At 46.7% G+C, this 21,960-nt stretch overlaps 1 protein-coding gene across 2 annotated transcripts in view; it reads right to left on the bottom strand.

Annotated features, from left to right (window-relative positions):
• LOC140454971 (CD166 antigen-like) overlaps positions 1-21,960 on the bottom strand; it is a 50,988-nt gene that overhangs the window by 13,131 nt on the left and 15,897 nt on the right. For both annotated transcript variants that reach the window (XM_072549645.1, XM_072549646.1), the window contains 7 exons: positions 21,345-21,546; positions 19,023-19,087; positions 16,580-16,667; positions 10,784-10,966; positions 5,262-5,389; positions 2,624-2,756; positions 34-69 (listed from right to left, as the gene is read on the bottom strand). In XM_072549645.1, coding sequence (XP_072405746.1) covers positions 34-69; positions 2,624-2,756; positions 5,262-5,389; positions 10,784-10,966; positions 16,580-16,667; positions 19,023-19,087; positions 21,345-21,546 — 835 coding nt within the window. The remainder of the gene's footprint in view (positions 1-33; positions 70-2,623; positions 2,757-5,261; positions 5,390-10,783; positions 10,967-16,579; positions 16,668-19,022; positions 19,088-21,344; positions 21,547-21,960) is intronic.

The following is a 21,960-nucleotide window of genomic DNA, read 5'->3' as shown; positions in this document are numbered from 1 at the left end:
CACAACTCTTTCATAAGCCAAAGGGTCTCTTACCTTCTCCTTCGTCGAACGTGTTGTTTTCTTTTGCCGCTGGCAGCAAGTGCAAACAGAAAACAAAAATTTAACTCAGAACCGTACGAGCAATAACAAATCTGTGGGTGCAACTTGGCATGTGTTTCAGCAACATCTCGTTTCTTAAATTCTCGTCTTTCACACCCTCACCCGTTTCCTAACATCCTTCGACCCCACAACCACAACCAACCGACCTCCAACTTCCCCCCTCCACACACTCACACACACATCCACACACATGCACTGATAGACACACACACACGAACACATGCACTCTCACACACACACAAACACACACACACATGAACACACGCACTCTCACACACACACACACTCTCACACGCACTCTCACACACACACAAACACACACACACAAACACACACACACACGAACACACGCACTCTCTCACACACACACAGAGACAGACACACACACGCACTCTCACACACAAACACACACACACGAACACACGCACTCTCACACACACACACAGACACACACACACAGACACACACTCACACACACTCCCTCACACACACACAGACATACACAAACACATGCACTCACACACAGACATACACATACTCACGGATACACTCACAGACACACAGACACACAGACACACACACACACACACAGACACACACACACACACACACACACACACACACACACGCACTCACACACACATCCACACACATGCACTGATAGACACACACACGGATACACACACACACACACACACACACACACACACACACTTTGTAATTCAGGCTTCTGAGCATCCCAAATTTTAATTGCTCCGTCCATGGGCAACTATGCCTGAGCCCTAAACTCTGGAATCTGCTCCGTTAATCTTTCTCTCTGCCTCTTTCAGAATTGTCTCTGTAGAAGTCTTCCTTTCTGAAGTTGAAGAGAACTACACTGACATTTCCTCTGTAATCCTCATCAATAAGACCAGCTCCAACGTCACCTCAACGCTTTGCTGCCAAACTAGATCTTGGAGCCACTCTGCCATAGAATCAGGAGCAACAGCTATCTGCATATCAACCTTCACAATAGCTTTATCCTGAGCAGGGGTCACATAATCCTTGACAGAGCTTTTGCGTATAATCTCACCTGTTGTACCCGGTAGCCCTCTTGTGTGAGATGTTCTCGGGCTGCTCTCAAAAGGGGGGTTCCTGTGGTTTCAACATTCCGAAAGGGTGGTTTGACCAGAGGTGAGCTTTCAACCTCTCGGTTTAGTGAACAAACAGGTGGGCTCCGTCACTGAAACAGCAGCACTGAGAGTGACTTGGAAAGCATCTGAGAGGGTCTTGGAATTGGACGCTTGTGAGTTTGAGTGCCACTCCTCAGACCTACACAGACAATCCAGGCTGACTACTCTCAAAGCAAGCTTTGGCCCCACTGGAGATGCTGTCTCTCAGATAGGACTGTTAGAATCACTAACAGTGTGGGAGCAGGCCATTCAGCCCATTGAGTCCACACCAACGCTCTGAAAAGCATCCCATTCAGACCACCACTGCCCCCACAACCCCTCCCCCCCTACTCTATACCCATAACCCTGCATTTCCCATGACTAACTCACCTAAGCCTGTACATCCCTGAGCACTATGGGGAATGTAGCACGGCCAATCCACCCTAAGCTGCATATCTTTGGATTGTGGGAGGAAACCAGAGCACCTGGAGGAAACCCACACAGACACGGGGAGAATGTGCAAACTCCACACAGACCCAGTTGCCTGACGGTGGGATCGAACCCGGGACCCTGGAGCTAACCACTGAGCCAGCACGCCATCCACTGACCTTCGAACCCTTGACAGTCAACATGATGTAAGTGGCCCATTGGACTTTCCTCACAGGAGCAGGGACTGGTCCAATCTTTACGGAACCACCAATTTGTTACAGTGCCTAGTGCCAATCTCCTGTCTTCCCCCAAATCCCTACACAGCATTTCGATCCAAATAACCAACCAATATCTTCTTGAAGGCCTTCCCCCATTGTCAACCAGCTCACCTCTGGTCAAACCACCCTTTCAGAATGTTGAAACCACAGGAACCCCCCTTTTGAGAGCAGCCCGAGAACATCTCACACAAGAGGGCTACCGGGTACAACAGGTGAGATTATACGCAAAAGCTCTGTCAAGGATTATGTGATCCCTGCTCAGGATAAAGCTATTGTGAGGGTTGATATACAGATAGCTGTTGCTCCTGATTCTATGGCAGAGTGGCTCCAAGATCTAGTTTGGCAGCAAAGCGTTGAGGTGACATTGGAGCTGGTCTTATTGATGAGGATTACAGAGGAAATGTCAGTGTAGTTCTCACTCCCTATGCTAAACAAACACCGCACTATAGCTCCACGCCGAAGAGGAGCTGTATCACATGCACATTGTAAATTCTGCTCCCATTCTGTAGGTGGTGTCAGACCCGCTGGGTTCTGACGCTTCCTGTTTCAATTGAATTTAACTTTCCTCGGTGACTGTAGTGGGATTTGAACTCGTGTCTCTTGGGGGGGGCGTTAGGCTGGTGACATAGCCGCGATGCCACTTGTCCAATCGGGGAATGAGCCTACCTATCACGCGGATGAACCTGACAGCTGACTTGGCGTTGTAGTTGAAATCATAGACAGTGCACGTGTATTCCCCTTCATCCTCCTTTGTCACAGTGGGGAGGGTGTACAGGTTCACACCATCGAGGGGCTTCCCCTGAAAATAAGATCCGCAAGTTCATACAGCACTGAGAACCCCACATGTTAAATACCCCTTGTGAGGGGATTACTAAGACCATCTTGTGTTAAATACCCCCTTGTGAGGGGTGTTACTGAGATCCCCTTGTGTTAAATACCCCCTGTGAGGGGTGTTATTGAGAACCCCTCATGTTAAATACCCCTTGTGAGGGTGTTACTGAGATCCCCACATGTTAAATACCCCCTGTGAGAGTGTTACTAAGAACCCCTCATGTTAAATACCCCTTGTGAGGGTGTTACTGAGATCCCCTCATGTCAAATACCCCCTGTGAGATTGTTACTGAGAACCCCTTGTATTAAATACCCCCTGTGAGTGGTGTTACTGAGAACCCCTCATGTTAAATACCCCTTGTGAGGGGCGTTACTGAGAACCCTTTGTATTAAATACCCCCTGTGAGGGGTGTTACTGAGAACCCCTTGTGTTAAATACCCCTTGTGAGGGTGTTACTGAGATCCCCACATGTTAAATACCCCCTGTGAGAGTGTTACTGAGAACCCCTCATGTTAAATACCCCCTGTGAGGGGTGTTACTGAGAACCCCTTGTGTTAAATACCCCTTGTGAGGGGCGTTACTGAGAACCCTTTGTATTAAATACCCCCTGTGAGGGGTGTTACTGAGAACCCCTTGTGTTAAATACCCCTTGTGAGGGGTGTTACTGAGAACCCCTCATGTTAAATACCCATTGTGAGGGGCGTTACTGAGAACCCTTTGTATTAAATACCCCCTGTGAGGGGTGTTACTGAGAACCCCTTGTGTTAAATACCCCTTGTGAGGGGTGTTACTGAGAACCCCTCATGTTAAATACCCCCTGTGAGGGGTGTTACTGAGATCCCCTTGTGTTAAATACCCCCTGTGAGGGGTGTTACTGAGATCCCCTTGTGTTAAATACCCCCTGTGAGGGGTATTACTGAGAACCCCCTTGTGTTAAATACCCCCTGTGAGGGGTGTTACTGAGAACCCCTCGTGTTAAATACCCCTTGTGAGGGTGTTACTGAGATCCCCACATGTTAAATACCCCATGTGAGGGGGTTACTGAGATCCCTTCTTGTTAAATACCCCCTGTGAAGGGGTTACTGAGATCCCCACATATTAAATACCCCTTGTTAGGGTGTTACTGAGATCCCCACATGTTAAATACCCCATGTGAGGGGGTTACTGAGATCCCTTCTTGTTAAATACCCCCTGTGAAGGGGTTACTGACAGCCCCCCCCCCCCCCCACTGTGTTAAATACCCTGTGGCTGGGGTGTGGGGCAGTATTAAGATAAAGTTTATCTAAACCGTCACAAGGGCAGGGTGAGACTAAAATCTCAGGGGGAGTACAGGATGAACGCATGATCGTAAGCCTGAACCCCAACCTGAACTCTGAACCCTGACATCAACCCAGTCCCAGGCCTAACTCCAAAGCCCGTTCCAACCCAGACCCCAACTGGACAGTCTGCCCCCCTCCCTTCCCTGCACCCCCCACCCCACCCCACCCCTGTGTGAGTGAGTCTGTGGTTTCTGGTGTTTGGTAGGTTCAGGCCAGGGGGATGGGGAGAGTGTGCATGTGTGTAGCTGTATCCTCTATGGCAGAATTTCCACCAAACAGCAGATTTCCATCTGTTGTGGTTCTGTTCGCCGAGCTGGGAATTTGTCTTGCAAACGTTTCGTCCCCTGTCTAGGTGACATCCTCAGTGCTTGGGAGCCTCCTGTGAAGCGCTTCTGTGCTGTTTCCTCCGGCATTTATAGTGGCCTGTCTCTGCCGCTTCTGGTTGTCAGTTCGAGCTGTCCGCTGTAGTGGCCGGTATATTGGGTCCAGGTCGATGTGTTTGTTGATAGAGTCTGTGGAGGAATGCCAGAGGAAACAGCACAGAAGTGCTTCACAGGAGGCTCCCAAGCACTGAGGATGTCACCTAGACAGGGGACGAAACGTTTGCAAGACAAATTCCCAGCTCGGCGAACAGAACCACAACAACGAGCACCCGAGCTATAAATCTTCTCCCAAACTTTGAGATTTCCATTTGCCAGGAGAACAGTTAGCAACACCATGACCGATGGCAAGAACAGTTCAAACTCAGCCTCCCACAGTAGAGCAATCCTAGAATCCCTGCAGTGTGGAAACAGGCCATTTGGCCCGACAAATCCACACCAACCCCCTGAAGAGTAAGCCACCCAGACCCATTCCCCCGACCCTATATTTACCACTGACTAATGTATCTAACCTACACATCCCTGCACACGATGGGCAATTTAGCATGGCCAATCCACCCAAACCCACACTTCTTTGGATGATGGGAGGAAACCCACGCAGACACGGGGGGAGAATGTGCAAACTCCACACAGACAGTCGCCGGAGGCTGGAATCAAACCCGGCTCCCTGGCGCTGTGAGGCAGCAGTGCTGACCACTCGGCCACCGTGCCGCTCCAGTCAGCTTCACTGAGTGGTCAACAGCCGTTTGCCTGCGCCCTCGTTCCAAACTCACGTCTTTCTCCCAGAGGTATTCTGCTGGTGAAGGGTTGGTGTCAGCCGCGCAGTTCAGGGTGACGGTATCACCCTCTCTGATCGTGCCAGCGGGCGGCTCCACCTCAATCGTGACGGACTCCACTGGGTCTGTACGTGGAAAAAGGGAGGGAGAGACAGAGAGAGAGAGAGAGATGCTTATGGCTAAGGAGAAAGGAAAACCTGCATTTCTGTAGCGCCTTTCAGGACGCCTTGAGTGCTTCACGGCTGACGTTTAAAGAGCTGTCACTGCTGAAATGTAGTCAATAGGTCTGTGAACCCTTTGAGCATATCCAGACAGCACAAACAGACAGACTAGGGCCATTCAGCCCCTCCAACCTGCTCCACCTTTTGATCGGGTCAGGGTTGGACTGGCAGTGACCTCAGTTCTGTAATTCCATTGACCTCCCAGCTTGTCTGCCTTGTCAACCAGGACAGCAGCCAACTCCATCTTAATTATAGAACCAGCCTCCGCTGCTCTCTCTGGAAGAGAATTCAACAGACGCAAAACCCTCAGAGAGAACACACATTTCCTCATCTCTGTCTTAAACAGGCAACCTCATTTCTTTTTCATCAGTGCCCCCTTGCTCTCATTTCTTAAGCACCCTTTCAGCCCCACTTTGTCAAGGTTCTTAGCTGTTTCAGGAAGGCCACTTATTCTTGCACACACTAATGGAGACAGGCTCATCCCGCCTTACCTCTCTTTGCAAGGTAAACCCCCTCGTCCCCGAAATTAGTTGAGCGAACATTCTCTGAACTGCTTTGTACGCAATTTATGTTCTTCCTTAAATTAGGGAACCAACACTGTGCACAGTACATCAGAGGTAATCTCAATAGTCCTTGTACAATTAGAGCAACACTTCCTTACCTTTCTGTTCTGTTCCTCTTGCAATGATGGTCAAGGCATCTCTTTCCTGAAAACACTCTTTCTACCTGCCAACCAACCTTTGGTGATCCATATACTAGATCACCCAGAACCCTCTGCACATTATTTAAATAATATGTGGCTTATCTATTCTTCCTACCAAAGTAGACAGGTTCACATTTTCCCACATGCGACTGCATCTGCCATATTTCTCCCACCTTCTTGAACCTATCTATATCCTGTAGACCCTTTTGACACCTCACTGTCCTGCCTATCCACATCTCATCAGCTAATTTAGTATCCATACATCTACCACCTTTGTCAGATCATTGATAAATTTTTCTGCTTGTGACTTCCAGTGAGAAATAGATTAGATTAGATTACTTACAGTGTGGAAACAGGCCCTTCGGCCCAACAAGTCCACACTGACCCGTTCCCCTACATTTACCCCTTCACCTAACACTACCGGCAAATTAGCATGGCCAATTATCCTAACCTGCACATTTTTGGACTGTGGGAGGAAACCGAAGCACCTAGAGCAAACCCACACAGACACGGGGATATTGTGCAAACTGCACACAGACAGTTGCCTGAGGGGGGAATTGAACCCAGGTCTCTGGAGCTGTGAGCCACCATGCCGGCCACTTTTAGAGCACCTTTAGAAAAGACGAGAACAATAAGAGAATAGGTCGACTATATAGAAGTTTCTCAACTCAGGAGGGGTAAAGATAAAGTGAATAGTAGGTCTTCTCAGGCGACTGACTGTGTGGAGTTTGCATGTTCTCCCCGTGTCTGCGTGGGTTTCCTCCGGGTGCTCCAGTTTCCTCCCACAGTCCAAAGATGTGCAGGTCAGGTGAATTGGCCATGCTAAATTGTCCGTAGTGTTAGGTAAGGGGTAAATGTAGGGGTATGGGTGGGTTGCGCTTCGGCGGGGCGGTGTGGACTTGTTGGGCCGAAGGGCCTGTTTCCACACTGGAAGTAATCTAATCTAGTCTCTTTTCCATCGGGTGGGGCAAATCAAGATCAGGGCATATTTTTAAGGTCAGAGGAGAAAGATTTAGCAAAGATATGGGGGCGATATTTTTACACAGAGAGTGGTTTGTGTGTGGAATGAACTTCCAAAGGAAGTGGTGAATGGGGGTTGAGTTACAACCTTTAAAAGACATTTGTAGAAAACCATGATGAAAAATTAGTTGCAGGGATGTGGGTCAGGAGCAAGCAGCTGGGACTAGTTTAGTTTGGGATTATGGACTGATTGGACCGAAGGGTCTGCTTCCATGACCTATGACTCTGTGACTAACTCTCCAGCTCCCTCTTGAAACTGTGGCCGTGGGATCTGGGTTTTAATGTCTCGCCTGAAAAGTGGCCTGTCCAACAGTGCAGCACCCCCTGAGTACTGCAGCTGGAATACCAGCCTGGGGTTAGCTTTGAACCCAGGGCTACCTGACTCATAAGCCAATGGGGCTTGGGGTGCCAGAGATAAACCTTCCTCTGCCTGCTTCAGTTACAAAATGCTGTGGCAGTAACTTCAGAAATATTTGATTGTGAAGCAGGGGGTCTAGCCCAAGCTCGTGATGAGAGTTGGAAAATGCTTCCCCATTATCGACAAATCAGCGTTAAATCGAGAAAGTTGGATTGATGATCCCGGTGTTTGGAGGAGTTAGGAATTATAAAAATGATGGGAGGGATGCACATAGAGTTACAGTGAACCTTCAACACAGAAACAGTCCCACTTAATGCTTGAGTTCTCCATTTGGATTTATTCTCAACCCACTTTCATGTAACCCTCTGGGAAGGGAGAAAGAAAATCAGGGAATCTTGTAAATGAGACCCATCCTGTTTGAACCACCTTGTGCACTTCAATATGGACCAATCTATAACTATTTCCAAGTATTTTTTGATTTTTGTTTTAAATTGCCTATTCCCTCTGGGTTGCCAGCACATTCTTTCAGACCTCGAAAATATTTACCAAAATTCCCCTGAGGTTTCCAATAGGAAACAAGTCCTGCTTTTTGTCAGAAAGTACAGTGAGCGCTTCACACTCCCTCCAACCTAGAAATATCAGAAATGGGTTTGTTCACCAGTCTAAAACAGTGATGATTGGACTGCCAAGTAAGACTCAGTACTGAAGTAATGCAGCCTCCTGCCCACAACCTTCGCCTGATTTTTCGGCATCTCTCTAAATCAGCTCAAGAAGCTTTTTATTTTGAAGTGTTTGTACTTTCGACAGTGCATCGATCCCCCATCTTAATCTATTTTGGCGATGCCAGCCTTCAGGCAAGGTCAGATTGCAGGCTTGTTATTGTAAGATGATGCAGCATCGCCGTCAACTGGCTGGAAAGGAGTATGTCAGAGGAGGGATTGCACGTGAATAAAAAAGATCACACAGGGCAGATAGCCAACATGAGATCCAAACAGTCTGATAAGCCCTGCACTCAATCCAGCGCCCAGTTGGTGTGATCATTCTGTGAGATGAATATCTTTCCTTCTAGCCCGAAGACTTGAGGTTCTCAACCCCCAGGAACGATGAATAAGATTGTGAGGCCATCAATGATTTCATTTTGCTAAATTCACAGGGTGGAAGAGAGATCATTCATGACGAGGATCTGAGGCATAAAGGGGATGAGAAGTGTATCTGGTGGATTTAATGTTCTAAGTTTGATATGTAATCAGTTAGAAATAGACCTGTTATTTTTCCCTACAAATTTTCTCACAGCCCCAACACATTTTGAAGAGACAGGCAACTTCCAATCCAACACAGATATACATGGACCAATCAGGTTCAGAACTCAAAGTCCTGGAATTAATACAGAATCATAGAGATGTACAGTCTAACTCATCCAGGGCTGACCAGATATCCTGAATTAATCTAATCCCATTTAGCCCATATCTCTCTAAGCACTTCCAGATTCATATACCCATCCAGATGCCTTTAAAGTACTGTAATTGTATCAGCCTCCACCAGTCTCTCTGGCAGCTTGTTCCATACATGCACCTCTGTGTGAAAAAGTCACCCTTTAAGTCCCTTCAAAATTTTTCCCCTCTCACCTTAAACCTATGCCCTCAAGTTCTAGACTCCCCCACTCTGGAGACAAGGCCTCTGTCTATTTATCCTATCCATGCCCCTCATGATTTTATAAACCTCTATAAGGTCACCCCTCAGCCTCCAAATCTCCAGGGAAAACAGCCCAGCGTGTTCGACCTCTCCCTACAGATCAAACTCTCCAACCCTGGCAACATCCTTGTAAATCTTTTCTGAACCCTGAGTTTCACAACATTCTTACCACTGCAGGGAGACTAAAATTGGATGCAGTCTTCTGAAATGTCCTGTACAGCTGCAACATGACCTCCCGACTCCTATACTCAATGCTCTGACCAATAAAGGAAAGCATACCAAACTTTTTCTTCACTATCTTATCTACTTTCAAGGAACTATGAACCTGCACTCCAAGGTCTTTTTCTTCAGCAACACTCCTCAGGACCTTATCATTAAGTGTATAAGTCCTGCTAAGATTTGCTTTCCCAAAATGCAGGGCCTCACATTTATCTCAATTAAACTCCTCGGCCCATTGGCCCATCTGATCAAGGTCTGTTATGCTAGTTTGATCTCCACATGGTGCATCCCTGCCTATCTTTTGTTACAGGCAATTTAAAAAATTTCAAGATATACAAGATATTCATGAAACTTCAAGGGTGGACAGTGTGAGCTCTTTTCCTCAGATGGCGATGGTTAGCACAAAGGGACATAGCTTTAAATTATGGGGTGATAGATATAGAACAGATGTCAGGGGTAGTTTCTTTACTCAGAGAGTAGTAGGGACATGGAATGCACCTCCTGCAACAGGAGTAGACTCGCCAACTTTAAGGGCATTTAAATGGTCATTGGATAGGCATATGGCTGAGAATGGAATAGTGTAGGTTAGATGGGCTTCAGATTGGTTCCACAGGTCGGCACAACATTGAGGGCCGAAGGGCATCTATTATGCTGTAATGTTCTATGTTCGTTATACTTTATTCATTAAAAAAAATCATAAAAATATATGCACAGTCATAAACATAGTTTGGTTCTGTGCAGCATTACACATCACCAGTGGGGGAATGGGAGTACACAGGAGTGAAGGATGGCAGAGAGGGGTGTATGGGGGAGAACAGGTCATTGGTCAGACAATGTTGTTGAATAGCAGGTAGTGGGGGAGTTGTTGGTTGCTGTGTAAATAACAAATGGAAACAGTCTTCATATCTACACAAGGGCTATTGCTGAGGAAAGGAGGTGATCTAGCAAAGGTTGTCATCTTGCACGCATCAGGACAGACACAAGAATGCCAAATTTCAAAAATGGAATGAAAACTCAGCAATGCTGAGTTACATGCACTCAGATTCAGATTGATCGGGGTGTTGTAATGGAGAGTGCACCGCGTAAGAATTTTTTAACTTCAAGAAAGGCAAGTGTTTGCTCCAAGCCGTGCCCTGGACTTTCAGCCTGCATACAACTTTGTTCCCTTCAAAATGTGGTATTCTTGCATGGATCCTGATGAGTGCAAGGTGAAAAACGCTGACAGCGTGTCCCGTTTTACAGCAATACTCAAGTTCGACCAAGCAAACATCGTCAAAGAGTTCAGAAGTTCAGAGTCGATACTTACAATGCACGTCTAGGGTGACAGGTTCAGATCGCTGTGTGCCATTTCCTTCTTTGAAAGGATAAACCACTTCACAGAAGAATTTGGCATTCATATCAGCCTTGATCACTGTATGATACAGTGTGGACTCGATTGTGTAAAGTCCAGTGTTCTGATTCTTCAGGATGTGAATTTTGTTCTGGGTCTCTGGAAATACCGAAGTACAATTTTTAAATAAAATCAGGAAAGCACGAAGAAAATACCAATAAAAAGCAGATAGAACTGCACTACGTTTACATCATGGAAGGTGCAGTTAATTCTCAAATGTAACTTTAATCATGATTTGGAAGAGGAAGCCCTCAATCGATCCAAATCTGATCCCATAGAGGATTAAGTCACTTCTCAACATTGTACGGTATGAATTCAGTATAAGAAATGGGAGCAGGAGCAGTCTATTCGGCCCATCACATACATTCTACTATTCAGTACGATCATGGGTGATCTTCTACTCAGCTCTACTCGGTTCCTTAAAAATCTGACTTGACTTAAATGTGTTCAGCAATGCGTAATCCACAACCCTCTGGGGGAGATAACTACAAAAATTCAGAACCACCGGAGCAAAGAACTTTCTCAGCCCTGAGCGCTCGAGCCCTTACCCAGCAGCTGCCCTCCCCCCAAAACTTCCCAGCTTCTAAATTCTCCAGCCAGCAGTAACACTTCTCAGTGTTTACTTTGTAAAGTCCCTTCAGAATCCCGATACCTCTCATTGGGAATTACCTCTTCCAGAGGATATGGGCCCAATTTACTCAGCCTTTTAACAGAGGACTAGCTCTCTCACCCCAGAGACCAACCGGTGACCTCTGCGCTCCTGCTTCCTGTGCATATCTTTCCTTTAACACAGAAAGCAAATAACATTTGAAACGCACTACAGAATGCAGAGACGTGCTTTGCCTGTCGCACACATCTCCAGATGCATAATCCACTCCAACGTTAATGACCCAATTCCTTTCCTGAGAGCCCGTGCCTCCACCACCACGACAGTCAGTTAATGCGGCCATTAATACTTGGCTGGGAGGTGGGAGCCGGTGGGTCTGTCCACTCCGTGTGGGAACAGCTCCCCCAGTTTCCGAAGCCGATGTCGTGGGGAGGACTTTGACGAGGCTAGATCTGCCATCAGCGTGTCTAAAGGTGGAGGTGCCGGTGTGTCGGACTGGGGTGGACAGCATTAAAAATCACACAACGCCAGGTTATAGTCCAACGGGTTGATCTGGAATCACTAGCTTTCGAAGCGCTGCTCCTTCATCAGGTAGTGTACATAAGGCCAGAGAAGCTGTAGAAGGGTCCATCTGCCTGCTTTTATTCAGCAGACTGAGCTGGCCCCTCTCAGTTGTTAAGAACCAACCACTTTGACAAGAGGCGGGTCCAGGTAAGGACAACAGGTTTCAACTCCTGAAGAATACAAGTGAATCCTGCTGGATCTCCTTTCAAAGAATGAGAATCTGACAGATTTGCTTTCTCCGTGACTAGTGCAGGAGCTATGTTTTCACAGTTACAATCAGATCCCAATCCTCCAGCTGCCAGGATGCTTTTTGAAAGGCCATTCCTTGGATTATTAATCCAAACGGTCAGGCAGCAACCGAGGAGCTGGAGAGTTGAAGGTTCGAGTATAAGTTCTTCATCAGGCCCAGGACTCGCATGGCCTCCTCCACTGACAAATTCGAGCACCCGACGCCTGGAGGAAGAACGCCCCATCTTCCACTTTGGGATCAATGTGGATTTCACCAGTTTCCTCATCTCCCGCCCCCCCAACCTTATTCCAGATCCAGCCCTCCAACTCAGCACCGCCCCCTTGAACTATCCTACCCGTCCATCTTCCTTTCCACCTGTCCGTTCTACCCTCCACTCTGACCTATCACCATCACCGCTCAACTTCATCTACCTATCGCATTTCCAGCTACCCTTCCTCCAGCCCCCACCCCCTCCCATTTCTCTCTTGGGCCACCACCCCATTCCTGATGAAGGGCTGATGCTCAAAACATTGACTCTCCTGCTCCTCGGATGCTGCCTGACCTGCTGTGCTTTTCCAGCACCACACTTTTTGACTCTGATCTCCAGCATCTGCAGTCCTCACTTTCTCCTTATTAATCCAGACACCAACTCATGGGTCAGTCCGTAATGCAGAGTGACAGCAACAACTTAATTAATGTACCAGTTGAGGTCATCTTAAGGCTCATGTCATCTCACCCAGGACATGGTCACCCTCAGGTTAAACCACCAGCAATCAACTGTCTCTCAAAGAATTCCTACAGTGTGGAAACAGACATTCAGCCCATCAAGTTCACACTGACCCTCTGAAGAGCATCGCGCCCACACCCACCTTGTCCCTGTAACCCTGCATTTCCCAGGGCTAATGCACTGAGCCTGCACACCCCCTGCACACTACAGACAATCCACCCAACCTTGAGCTGAGGAAAAAAAAACAGAGGAAATCCATGCAAACATAGGGAGAACGCGCAAACTCAACTCAGACAGCTGCCCCAGGCTGGAATCGAACCCAGGTCCCCAGCACCGAGATGTAGCAGAGCTAACCACTAAGTCAGTGTGCTGCCCACTAATCTCAGTGATGAGAGAACATCCCTATGGTCTTCTGGGACTACGATGACTTTACCTGTAACTGTTAAATTATACAACCTCCACCAGGGTTTACCCAGTTGAACTAAAGGGTTAACTCGCTACCTTAGGTTGGTGCTCAGTGGTAGTCACATTAATCACAAACATTTTGGAATTTGCTGTCTGTCTTATCCAGATGAGTTACCTGATACTGCAATCCCTGAAGTACATTTTAATTTGCATTCCCCGCATAGTTCAGGAAAGGAGCGGCCTGCCCTCGGAAACATAATACACAAAGTTTGGACAAACTACAGTGTTTGCATTTCCTCCAAGGCTCCCTCTGTTGGCCTGCTGGAAAGTAGCGCTCACATTTCTAACCACCCAGGAGTAGGATCGAGTCCTACGGCAGGGAGAGGAGCTCAGCTTTGAGAGTTTTAATCTGGACCCAGAGATCTGAGGTGGTGGGGGGGGGGGGGGGGGGTGCATACCTGTGACCAGCATGCTGTCAGCTTCTTGTTTCCACTGGTTCGCCCATGCCCTGTAGTCAGGATGTGGCACCCATTGAATGGCTGGTGGGCTGAATGGCCTCCTCCTGGAAGCATGTACCAACCATACAACGCCACTGCTACCCCGATCTAGTTGATTCTTAAATCGATGCCGAAATGGCCTATAAGGTCAATATTCTCTCTCATTTCTATACAATACAATACAGTACAGCACAGGAACAGGCCCTTCGGCCCACCCAACCTGCGCCGATTTCTAACCCTTGTTTTAGACCTGCTAATTAGTGCCCGTGTGCAGTTTTTAAGCCTCTGTTCGCTCGTGGTAAAAGCCACAATGTCGCTAACATAAGTGTTTCCACCATCTCCACTGCCAGTGCATTCCAGGCGCTCAGCACCCTCTGCGCGAAAAGGTTTCCCCGCACTTCACCCCTCAACGTTCCCGCCTTCACCTTGAACCTGTGCCCTCTTGTCGTTGACCTTTCCGTCCTGGGGAGAAAGCCTCCGACTATCCACCCTACCTAAGCCTCTCATAGTTTTGTAGACCTCTATCAGATCAGCCCCTCAGCATCTGTCTTTCCAATGAAAACAATCTGAGTTTATCTAACCTCTCCACATAACTAAAATTCTCCAAACCGGGCGACGTCCTGGTAAACCTTCTCTGCACCCTCTCCAAAGCATCCACGTCCTCCTGGTAGTGTGGCGACCGGAATTGCGTGCAATATTCCAAATGAGGCTTAACTAAACTTTGGTACAGCTGTAACACAACTGGCCAACTTTTATATTCAATACCCCAGCCAAAGAGGGCAAGCTGTATGCCTTCCTGAACACCTTATCTACCTGTGTTACCACTTTCAGGGATCCATGGACCTGTACACCCAAACCCCTCTGTATGTCAATGCTGCCATTTTTTTTTGTTCCAGTCACAGCAGAATTTGATCTTCCCAAATACATCACTTCACATCTGTCCAGATTAAACTCTATCTGCAATTTCTCTGGCCAAATCTACCTGGATCAACCACACCTCAATGAGTCTGGAGTCACATGTGGTCCAGACGGGGTAAGGATGGCAGATTTCCTTCCCTGAAGGAGATTAATGAACCAGATAGGTTTTTACAACAATTGACAATCTTTCCAGATTAGCCATGGGGGCTTACCTTATAACTGAATTCGAATTTCACCATCTGCTATGGTGCGATTCAACCCATAGACCCCAGAACATGCCCTCGGGTTCTAGTTTACTAGCGCCTGTTCACTCCTTCCCAAAGATGCTGCCTGACCTGCCAAGCTTTCCCAGAATACTTAGTTTATTGGAACATTTATCAAGCATTCCTTGATTACAACCTCATGTTCAATAGTTAGAAGTCACACAACATTAGGGTATAGTCCAACAGGTTTGTTTGGAAGCACTATAAACTATAGCCTGACGCTGGTTGACTTTTAACTTTGTCCATCCCAGTCCAACACTGGCACTTCCACATCACGAATCTCATCCAATGCAGACCATCTAGATATTGCCGCGTGTGGGAGCTTGCTGTGCACAATTCAGCTGTTCCACAATACGGCAACCCTTCAATCAGTATTCAGTTGGCGGGAGAGTGCTTTGGGAGTAGGCCGTGTGTTCACGAAAGGTGCTATATAAATTTCCACCCTTGGAGCATTTTACCACATACAATTGTGAGTTTGTTGTTGTTCCTGCCAAGTGCTCACAACAATCGAAGTGTTCAAAGCGCATTTCTTAAGCCCAGTCGAGCAGAATGTGACATTCCCCTGACTGGAACTGTGAGTCAAATATTATCAGTAAACATTTAGGAAGCTGGGGCAAAACCTGTGTTGTTACGGAACACTCCCTCAGTGAATCACCGCAGGATTCCTCTTTCACGGGCATGAAGGAGATATGACACAGCATGCTCCTCAGGTAACAGGCCCGCTCCTGTGCTGCAGCTGGAGAAAGTCACCGAGGGAACTAAAACCCATTTCGCCATCGCCACGGCAACCGTAGCCTCCTCGGCCCTTCCTCCATTACACTGTCACAGTTCTGTCTGGAATGTATCAGAAATTGTACAATAGAAATGCGAGCAGGTTCAGGGCCATTTCCTGTTCGCTTCCTTTAGGGGCTGGTTCCTAAATGCTCTTGGACTCCAGCTGAGGTTGTTATCCCAAGCTTGTGATGCCTGACATGGCAAGTCCACAGAGGATGTGAGCCCACTGACCAGACCAACTTCTATTGCCCATTTCTAATGAAATTGGGTATGCTAAAGAGGCCCAATCTGTAGGAGGTTTGGTGGGTTGGGAGGAGACAATGGAGGGACAAAGATTAGATTACCTACAGAATGGACACAGGGCCCAAAGGGCCAATAAGTCCACACTGACCCTCCTAAGGATAATGCACCCAGTCCCATTCCCCTAACCTACATTTATCCCTGACTAGTGCACCTAACACTACGGGCAATTTAGCATGGCCAATTCACCTGGCCTGCACATCCTTTGGATTGTGGGAGGAAACTGGAGCAGCCGGAGGAAACCCACGCAGACACGGGGCGAATGTGCAGACTCCACACAGACAGTCACCCAAGTTGGGAATCGAACCCGGGTCCCTGGCACTATGAGGCAGCAGTGCTAACCACTGAGCCACCATGCAGCCCCAAAGGGATGAGCCCTAAGGAGGGACTGAAAAGGAAAGGCAGTGTTGGATCAACAGGTATCTCACCGTTTCCGTTGGCAAATATCACTTTGCCATTTTTATACCAGGTAATGTTACCGACAGGATAGCCATCCTTTGCGACACACTTCCCAATCTGTGGAAAAAGAGACATAAAGTTGAAGGCAGGCGGAGGGAAAATGTATCATTCAGTGTCAGATTGGGCTGATCAAGGTGAGAAAGGTCAGTCAAGGGGAATGGGGAGCTTTTATTCAACTTGCTAAGGGGGCAACCTCTGTTAGATCCATTTGTCTGATCAATCAGCATTTATGGCCCATCCCCAGGTTCCTTTACGAAGGTGGTGATGAGCTTCTTGTGTCATTGCAGTCTGTGTCTTTATTATTTCAAAAATATACTTCACCCATAAAAAAACTCTTTGTATTTGTCACAAGTGCAGTTTGATTCTGGACAGTTGCATATCAAGTAAACAAACAAGCATTGGAGTTTGACTCTACTCCAACAAACCAATGACCTCTCTTACACATACAAGAGTATATTTACATGCATTGAGGCACTAGGAGGGTCCGCCAACTGAATGGGCCCCTTTTACCTTCAGCAGGAAGCCCTCAGACAGTGGTCTTTCCCCACTGCCCCTTGGCAGCAGCTGCTCCAAGCTTTAGTGCCTCCCTCAGCACGTAGTCCTGAACCATGGGATGTGCCAGTCTGAAACATCCGGTCTGGGTCAACTCCTTGTTCTGGAAGACCGACAGGTTTTGGGCATCTTTCACCAAGTTAATGATGTAGTTTCTGTGCTGCAGGTCGACTCACAATATGATTAGGGAGGGAGTCCCAGGATTTGGACCCAACGACAATGAAGGAATGGCAGAATATTTCCAAGTCAGGTCGATGAGTGGCTGGGAGGGGAACTTGCTTGTGGTGGTGTTCCCATGTATCTGCCGCCCTTGTCCTTCTCGATGGAAGTGGGTTTAGGAGGTGCTGTCTAAGGAGGCTTGAAGAATTTCTGCAATGCATCCTATAGATGGTATTCACCACTGTTGCATGTCATTGGTGGAGGGAGTGAATATTTGTGGATGTGGTGCCAATCGAGTGGGCTGCTTTGTCTTGGATGGTGTTGAGCTTCTTGAGTGTTGTTGAAACTGCACTTACCCAGGCAAGTAGGGTGTATTCCAATACACTCTTGACTTGCGCCTTTTTGATAGATGGTGGACAAACTCTGGGGAGTCAGGAAATGAGAGACTTGCTGTTGGACCCTAGCTTCTGACCTGCTCTTTCAGCTTTGATTGTGGGTCTGGCTCAGTTTCTGGTCAATGGTAACCCCCAGGATGTACTGCTTTTGCATCCTTCATAATTGATTCCAATATTTTTCCAACAAAAGGTGTTGGCTAATCGGCCGAGAGTTAACCACTTTTTGCCTCCCTCCCTTTTTGTCATATTCTCAGCTTTCTAATCCTTGGGTACTTTTTCAGAATCCACCAACTCTGGATTCACCAGAATCCACCAACTCTGTAGCTTTTCAGCACCTCGGGTGAATGCCATCAGTGCCGGGGGGACCTTTCTGCCTTTAACTCCAATAGATTGCCTAACTTTGCTCCTTTAACATGTGCCTTACTTGCCATATGTTAGCTCAAACCTAGATGTTCTCCACGTTTTCCTGTTTTTAGACAGGGACTGCTTCAGTACCTGAGGAGTTGTGAATGGTAACTGAACATTGTGCAAACATCGACGAACATCCCCACCTTTGACCTTATGGTGGAGGGAAAGTCATTGATGAAACAACTGAAGATGGTTGGGCCGAGGATTCTACACTGAGGAACTCTTGCAGAGACGAGATGGCTGATCTCCAGCAATAAAAACCACCTTCCTTTGTGCCAGGATTGACACCTCAGCTTCAGGTACGCCTGCTGCACTCTCCGTTGAACCAGAGATGAGGACAATTGTTCCAGTGGGTGATATGCTGGACCATAAAGTCAGAGATTGTGTTGGATTACAGTTCTGCTGCTGTTGATGTCAATTACCACATTGCTGTCTGGTGGCTCAGTCTTGAGTTGCTGGATCTATTCGACTTCCATCTTATTTATCATGGTTAATGGAGGGTATCCTCAATGTGAAGAAGGGCATGTAACAATCTGCAGAATGTTACCTTACTCATTTGGCTCTGAGACATCATGAGGTCCAGCATCAATATTGAGGACTCCCTCCTGACTGTATACCATTTCTGCTCACTTGTTTGCTGCCAACAATCCATGCAGTTTAATTCCTTTGAGATAGCAGTTTGACATAACATGCATGGTTTACTCAGTTAAGCATATTGCTATGGGTCTGGAGTCATATGCAGGCCAGATCTGATAAAGACATAAGCTTGCTGCTCTGAAGGAATCAGATGGGTTTGTTTCATCAATTGACAAAGTTTTCAAGGTTATCATTAAACTCTTAATTCCAGATTTCTATTGAATTCAAATATCGTGGCCTGCCATGGTAGGATTACTCTTACCTCAGAATGTCTTCCTACAGTAGAAGTCAAGTAGCTTTTTGTCAGCTGAGGCTTGATAGGCGATTCTGCAAATTAACATAGTTCTGTTAACCTTTGTCAGAAAGAAGTCTGTCACAGTTACTCACCACACTTCCACAACTCACAAATATCTTATGGTTAATAGAAAACTGACTGCAGATGGTTTTCCTGTCTCTATATCCATTAATCGATCATTCTATATAACATTCTACATCTGTCTATCCATAGTCGATTAGATGCTCTCTTCCTGTACTCCAATCTGTTTGTACTTCAATCAATCAATCTATCCACCAATTTATTAATTATTAATCAATTGTTCTATCTAATACTCCATGTCCCTCCATCCTTTTGCCCTTCTGTCCCTCTGTCATCCATCAATTTATTTACAGATTAATCACTTTGACTAAGGGTTTGTGTCTGTCTGATGGTCCATATGTCTATCGCTCAATGTATCCATCGTAGAAAGCACCTCTGAGGACCAAAGGAACTCACAAAGAGTTTGAAGTAATGGTCAAATATGCTGCAGAAGGAATTGACTGTGGGGAGTGTTGAGCTGGGATTTCATTGTCCAAAGTCAGATTGGTGGATGATGTTTTTGCTAAGATGCTTTACGTTTAATATTTTTTGGAAGACTTACGTTTTGGGGGATTTTGAAAACAAGAAGTTGAATTCAAGTTTCGTTGACATACCTGGTGTGGTTTGCACCTGAATGTTCACTGTGTATATTAGAGACTCTTTTTAAAAAGCCTGCCTGGACATCACATGACTGGTGACTGGTGATACCTATTTACTTTGCCATAGACCCTTCCTGGTTTGGAAGAGATTGGCTTTAAGGAGCAAGAGGCTTGAAAGAATGCTCGCTTTTCTTTTTGATTCAGTTGAAGCGAAATTTGCTAAGATTTGACTGAGGTAGAGGGAAGCCTTCTACAAACATGATATCCGATGGATCATCCTCATTTCTAAGCAAGTCTATTGGAAAGAGCAATTGAAAGACTCTCTCAAGATTGCAACTTCTGAGCAACTGTGTCTGCTAAGACTTTGGGCCTAACCATGAATCAGAGCAACATATTATGGAATATACTACTGTTCTGTCCTTTTACCTTCAAGAGGAACTCACTATTCAAATAGCGTGCAGCTATTTCTACACCTACTTTAAAATCCAAATTCCCAAATGATAATACCATATTATACAGTGTTATCACAATGACAATACAAGGAAGCAAAGCCAAAATGTGCCAACCTGCCTTTGTGAAACCTTCACTCACTCAATTAGATCATAAATGATCCACAATACCATCCATAATGTTTTGTAATAATTTGATGTTTCCAATTGTTTGGCTCAACCACAAAAAAAAATCAGTCACAGCTATAGCGTTTTCAATGGACCCCTCAGCCTTTGCTGGGTTTGGAGACCTGAAAATAAATTGAAGGAACTCCTTGTGTATGGGAAAAGGGCTTAAAGATTGGCAGAGATGTATGAAGCTATTAAAGGGTTTTCAATGAATCAGTGTCATAGTCAAGGAGTCATACAACACAGAAGCAGACCCTTCAATCCAACTCCGTCCATGCTGACCAGATATCCTAAATCAATATAGTCCCATTTGCCAGCACTTGGCCCCTATCCCTCTAAATCCTATTCATACACCCTCCAGATGCCTTTGACATGCTGTAATTGTACCAGCCTCCACCACTTCCTCTGGCAGCTCATTCCATACACGCACCACCGTCTGAGTGAAAAAGTTGTCCTTTTGGTCCCTTTTAAATCTTTCCCTTTTCACCCTAAAACTATGCCCTCTCGTTTTGGACTTCTCCACCCTAGGAAAAAGATTTTGGCTAGTCACCCTATTCCATGCCCTTCAGAATTTTACAAACCTCTTTAAGGTCACCCCTCGGACCTTGGTGCTCCATGGAAAATAGCCCCAGCCTGTTCAGCCTCTCACTGTAACTCAAGCCCTCCAACCTTGTAAATCTTTTCTGCAATCTTTAAAGTCTTTCAACATCCTTCCCATAGCAAGGCAGCCAGAATTGTAGGCAGTGTTCCAAAAGTGGCCTCACCAACCATCACATGAAGTCCCAACTCATACACTCAGTGTACTGACCAGTGAAGGTAGGTGTACTAATTGACTTCCTTACCACTGTCTACATGTGACGCAACTTTTAAAGAACTGTGCAGCTGCACCTCTAGGGTCTTTTTATTCAACCTCACTCCTTAGTGCCCGACCAATAACTGTCCACGTCCTGCCCTGGTTTGCCTGATCGGATCGCAACACGCTATCCCTCATAACAAGCAGGCGCTGTACTCACTGAAGACCGAGACGTTGGTCACCGAGAAGGTCTCCAATCCTTCCTCCACCACTCCGCATTTGAACAGTCCTTGATCCTCAATGCCCACCGATCGGATCAGCAGGGTCCCACCACCCAGCATCTGAAAGTGACTCTCATTGCTCTGCACCTCATCCCCCTTTATCCTGGCGATCTCCTTCCATGGCGTCATGGAGCAAGTTTTCTGGGGGATAGAAGCACGCAACGAGAGGTCAAGGTCGCCTGCTAGAAATCCAACCATCGAAATAGCAACTCGAAGGATCACAACAACAACAACTTGCATTGATATATCACCCTTAGCATAGCAAGGTCTTCTACAGGCCCTTAACACAGGAGCGGCCATCGCCAAATCTTGACACGGAGCCAAATTAGGAGATATTAGAACAGGTAAAAGAGGTAAGTTTTATATTATTTTTAATTTACCCTTTTGGACAGTTCTGGTAGACCACGTGGCCCAGAGGTAGGGACATTACCACTGCATCTCAAGTGGCTACTCTCTAAAGGAGAAGAGGTACATGGGTGCCAAATGCATTGGCAGCAACCCAGCTGCATGAACCGATCTCTGAAACAAGGATGGGGCAGCCAAGTATAATGTCCC

The sequence above is a fragment of the Chiloscyllium punctatum genome, chromosome 30, assembly GCF_047496795.1.
Source record: "Chiloscyllium punctatum isolate Juve2018m chromosome 30, sChiPun1.3, whole genome shotgun sequence".
In the NCBI taxonomy this organism is placed as follows: Eukaryota; Metazoa; Chordata; class Chondrichthyes; order Orectolobiformes; family Hemiscylliidae; genus Chiloscyllium; species Chiloscyllium punctatum.
The sequence above is the reverse complement of the archived record's forward strand: the minus strand, read 5'-3'. Positions and strand labels throughout refer to the sequence as shown.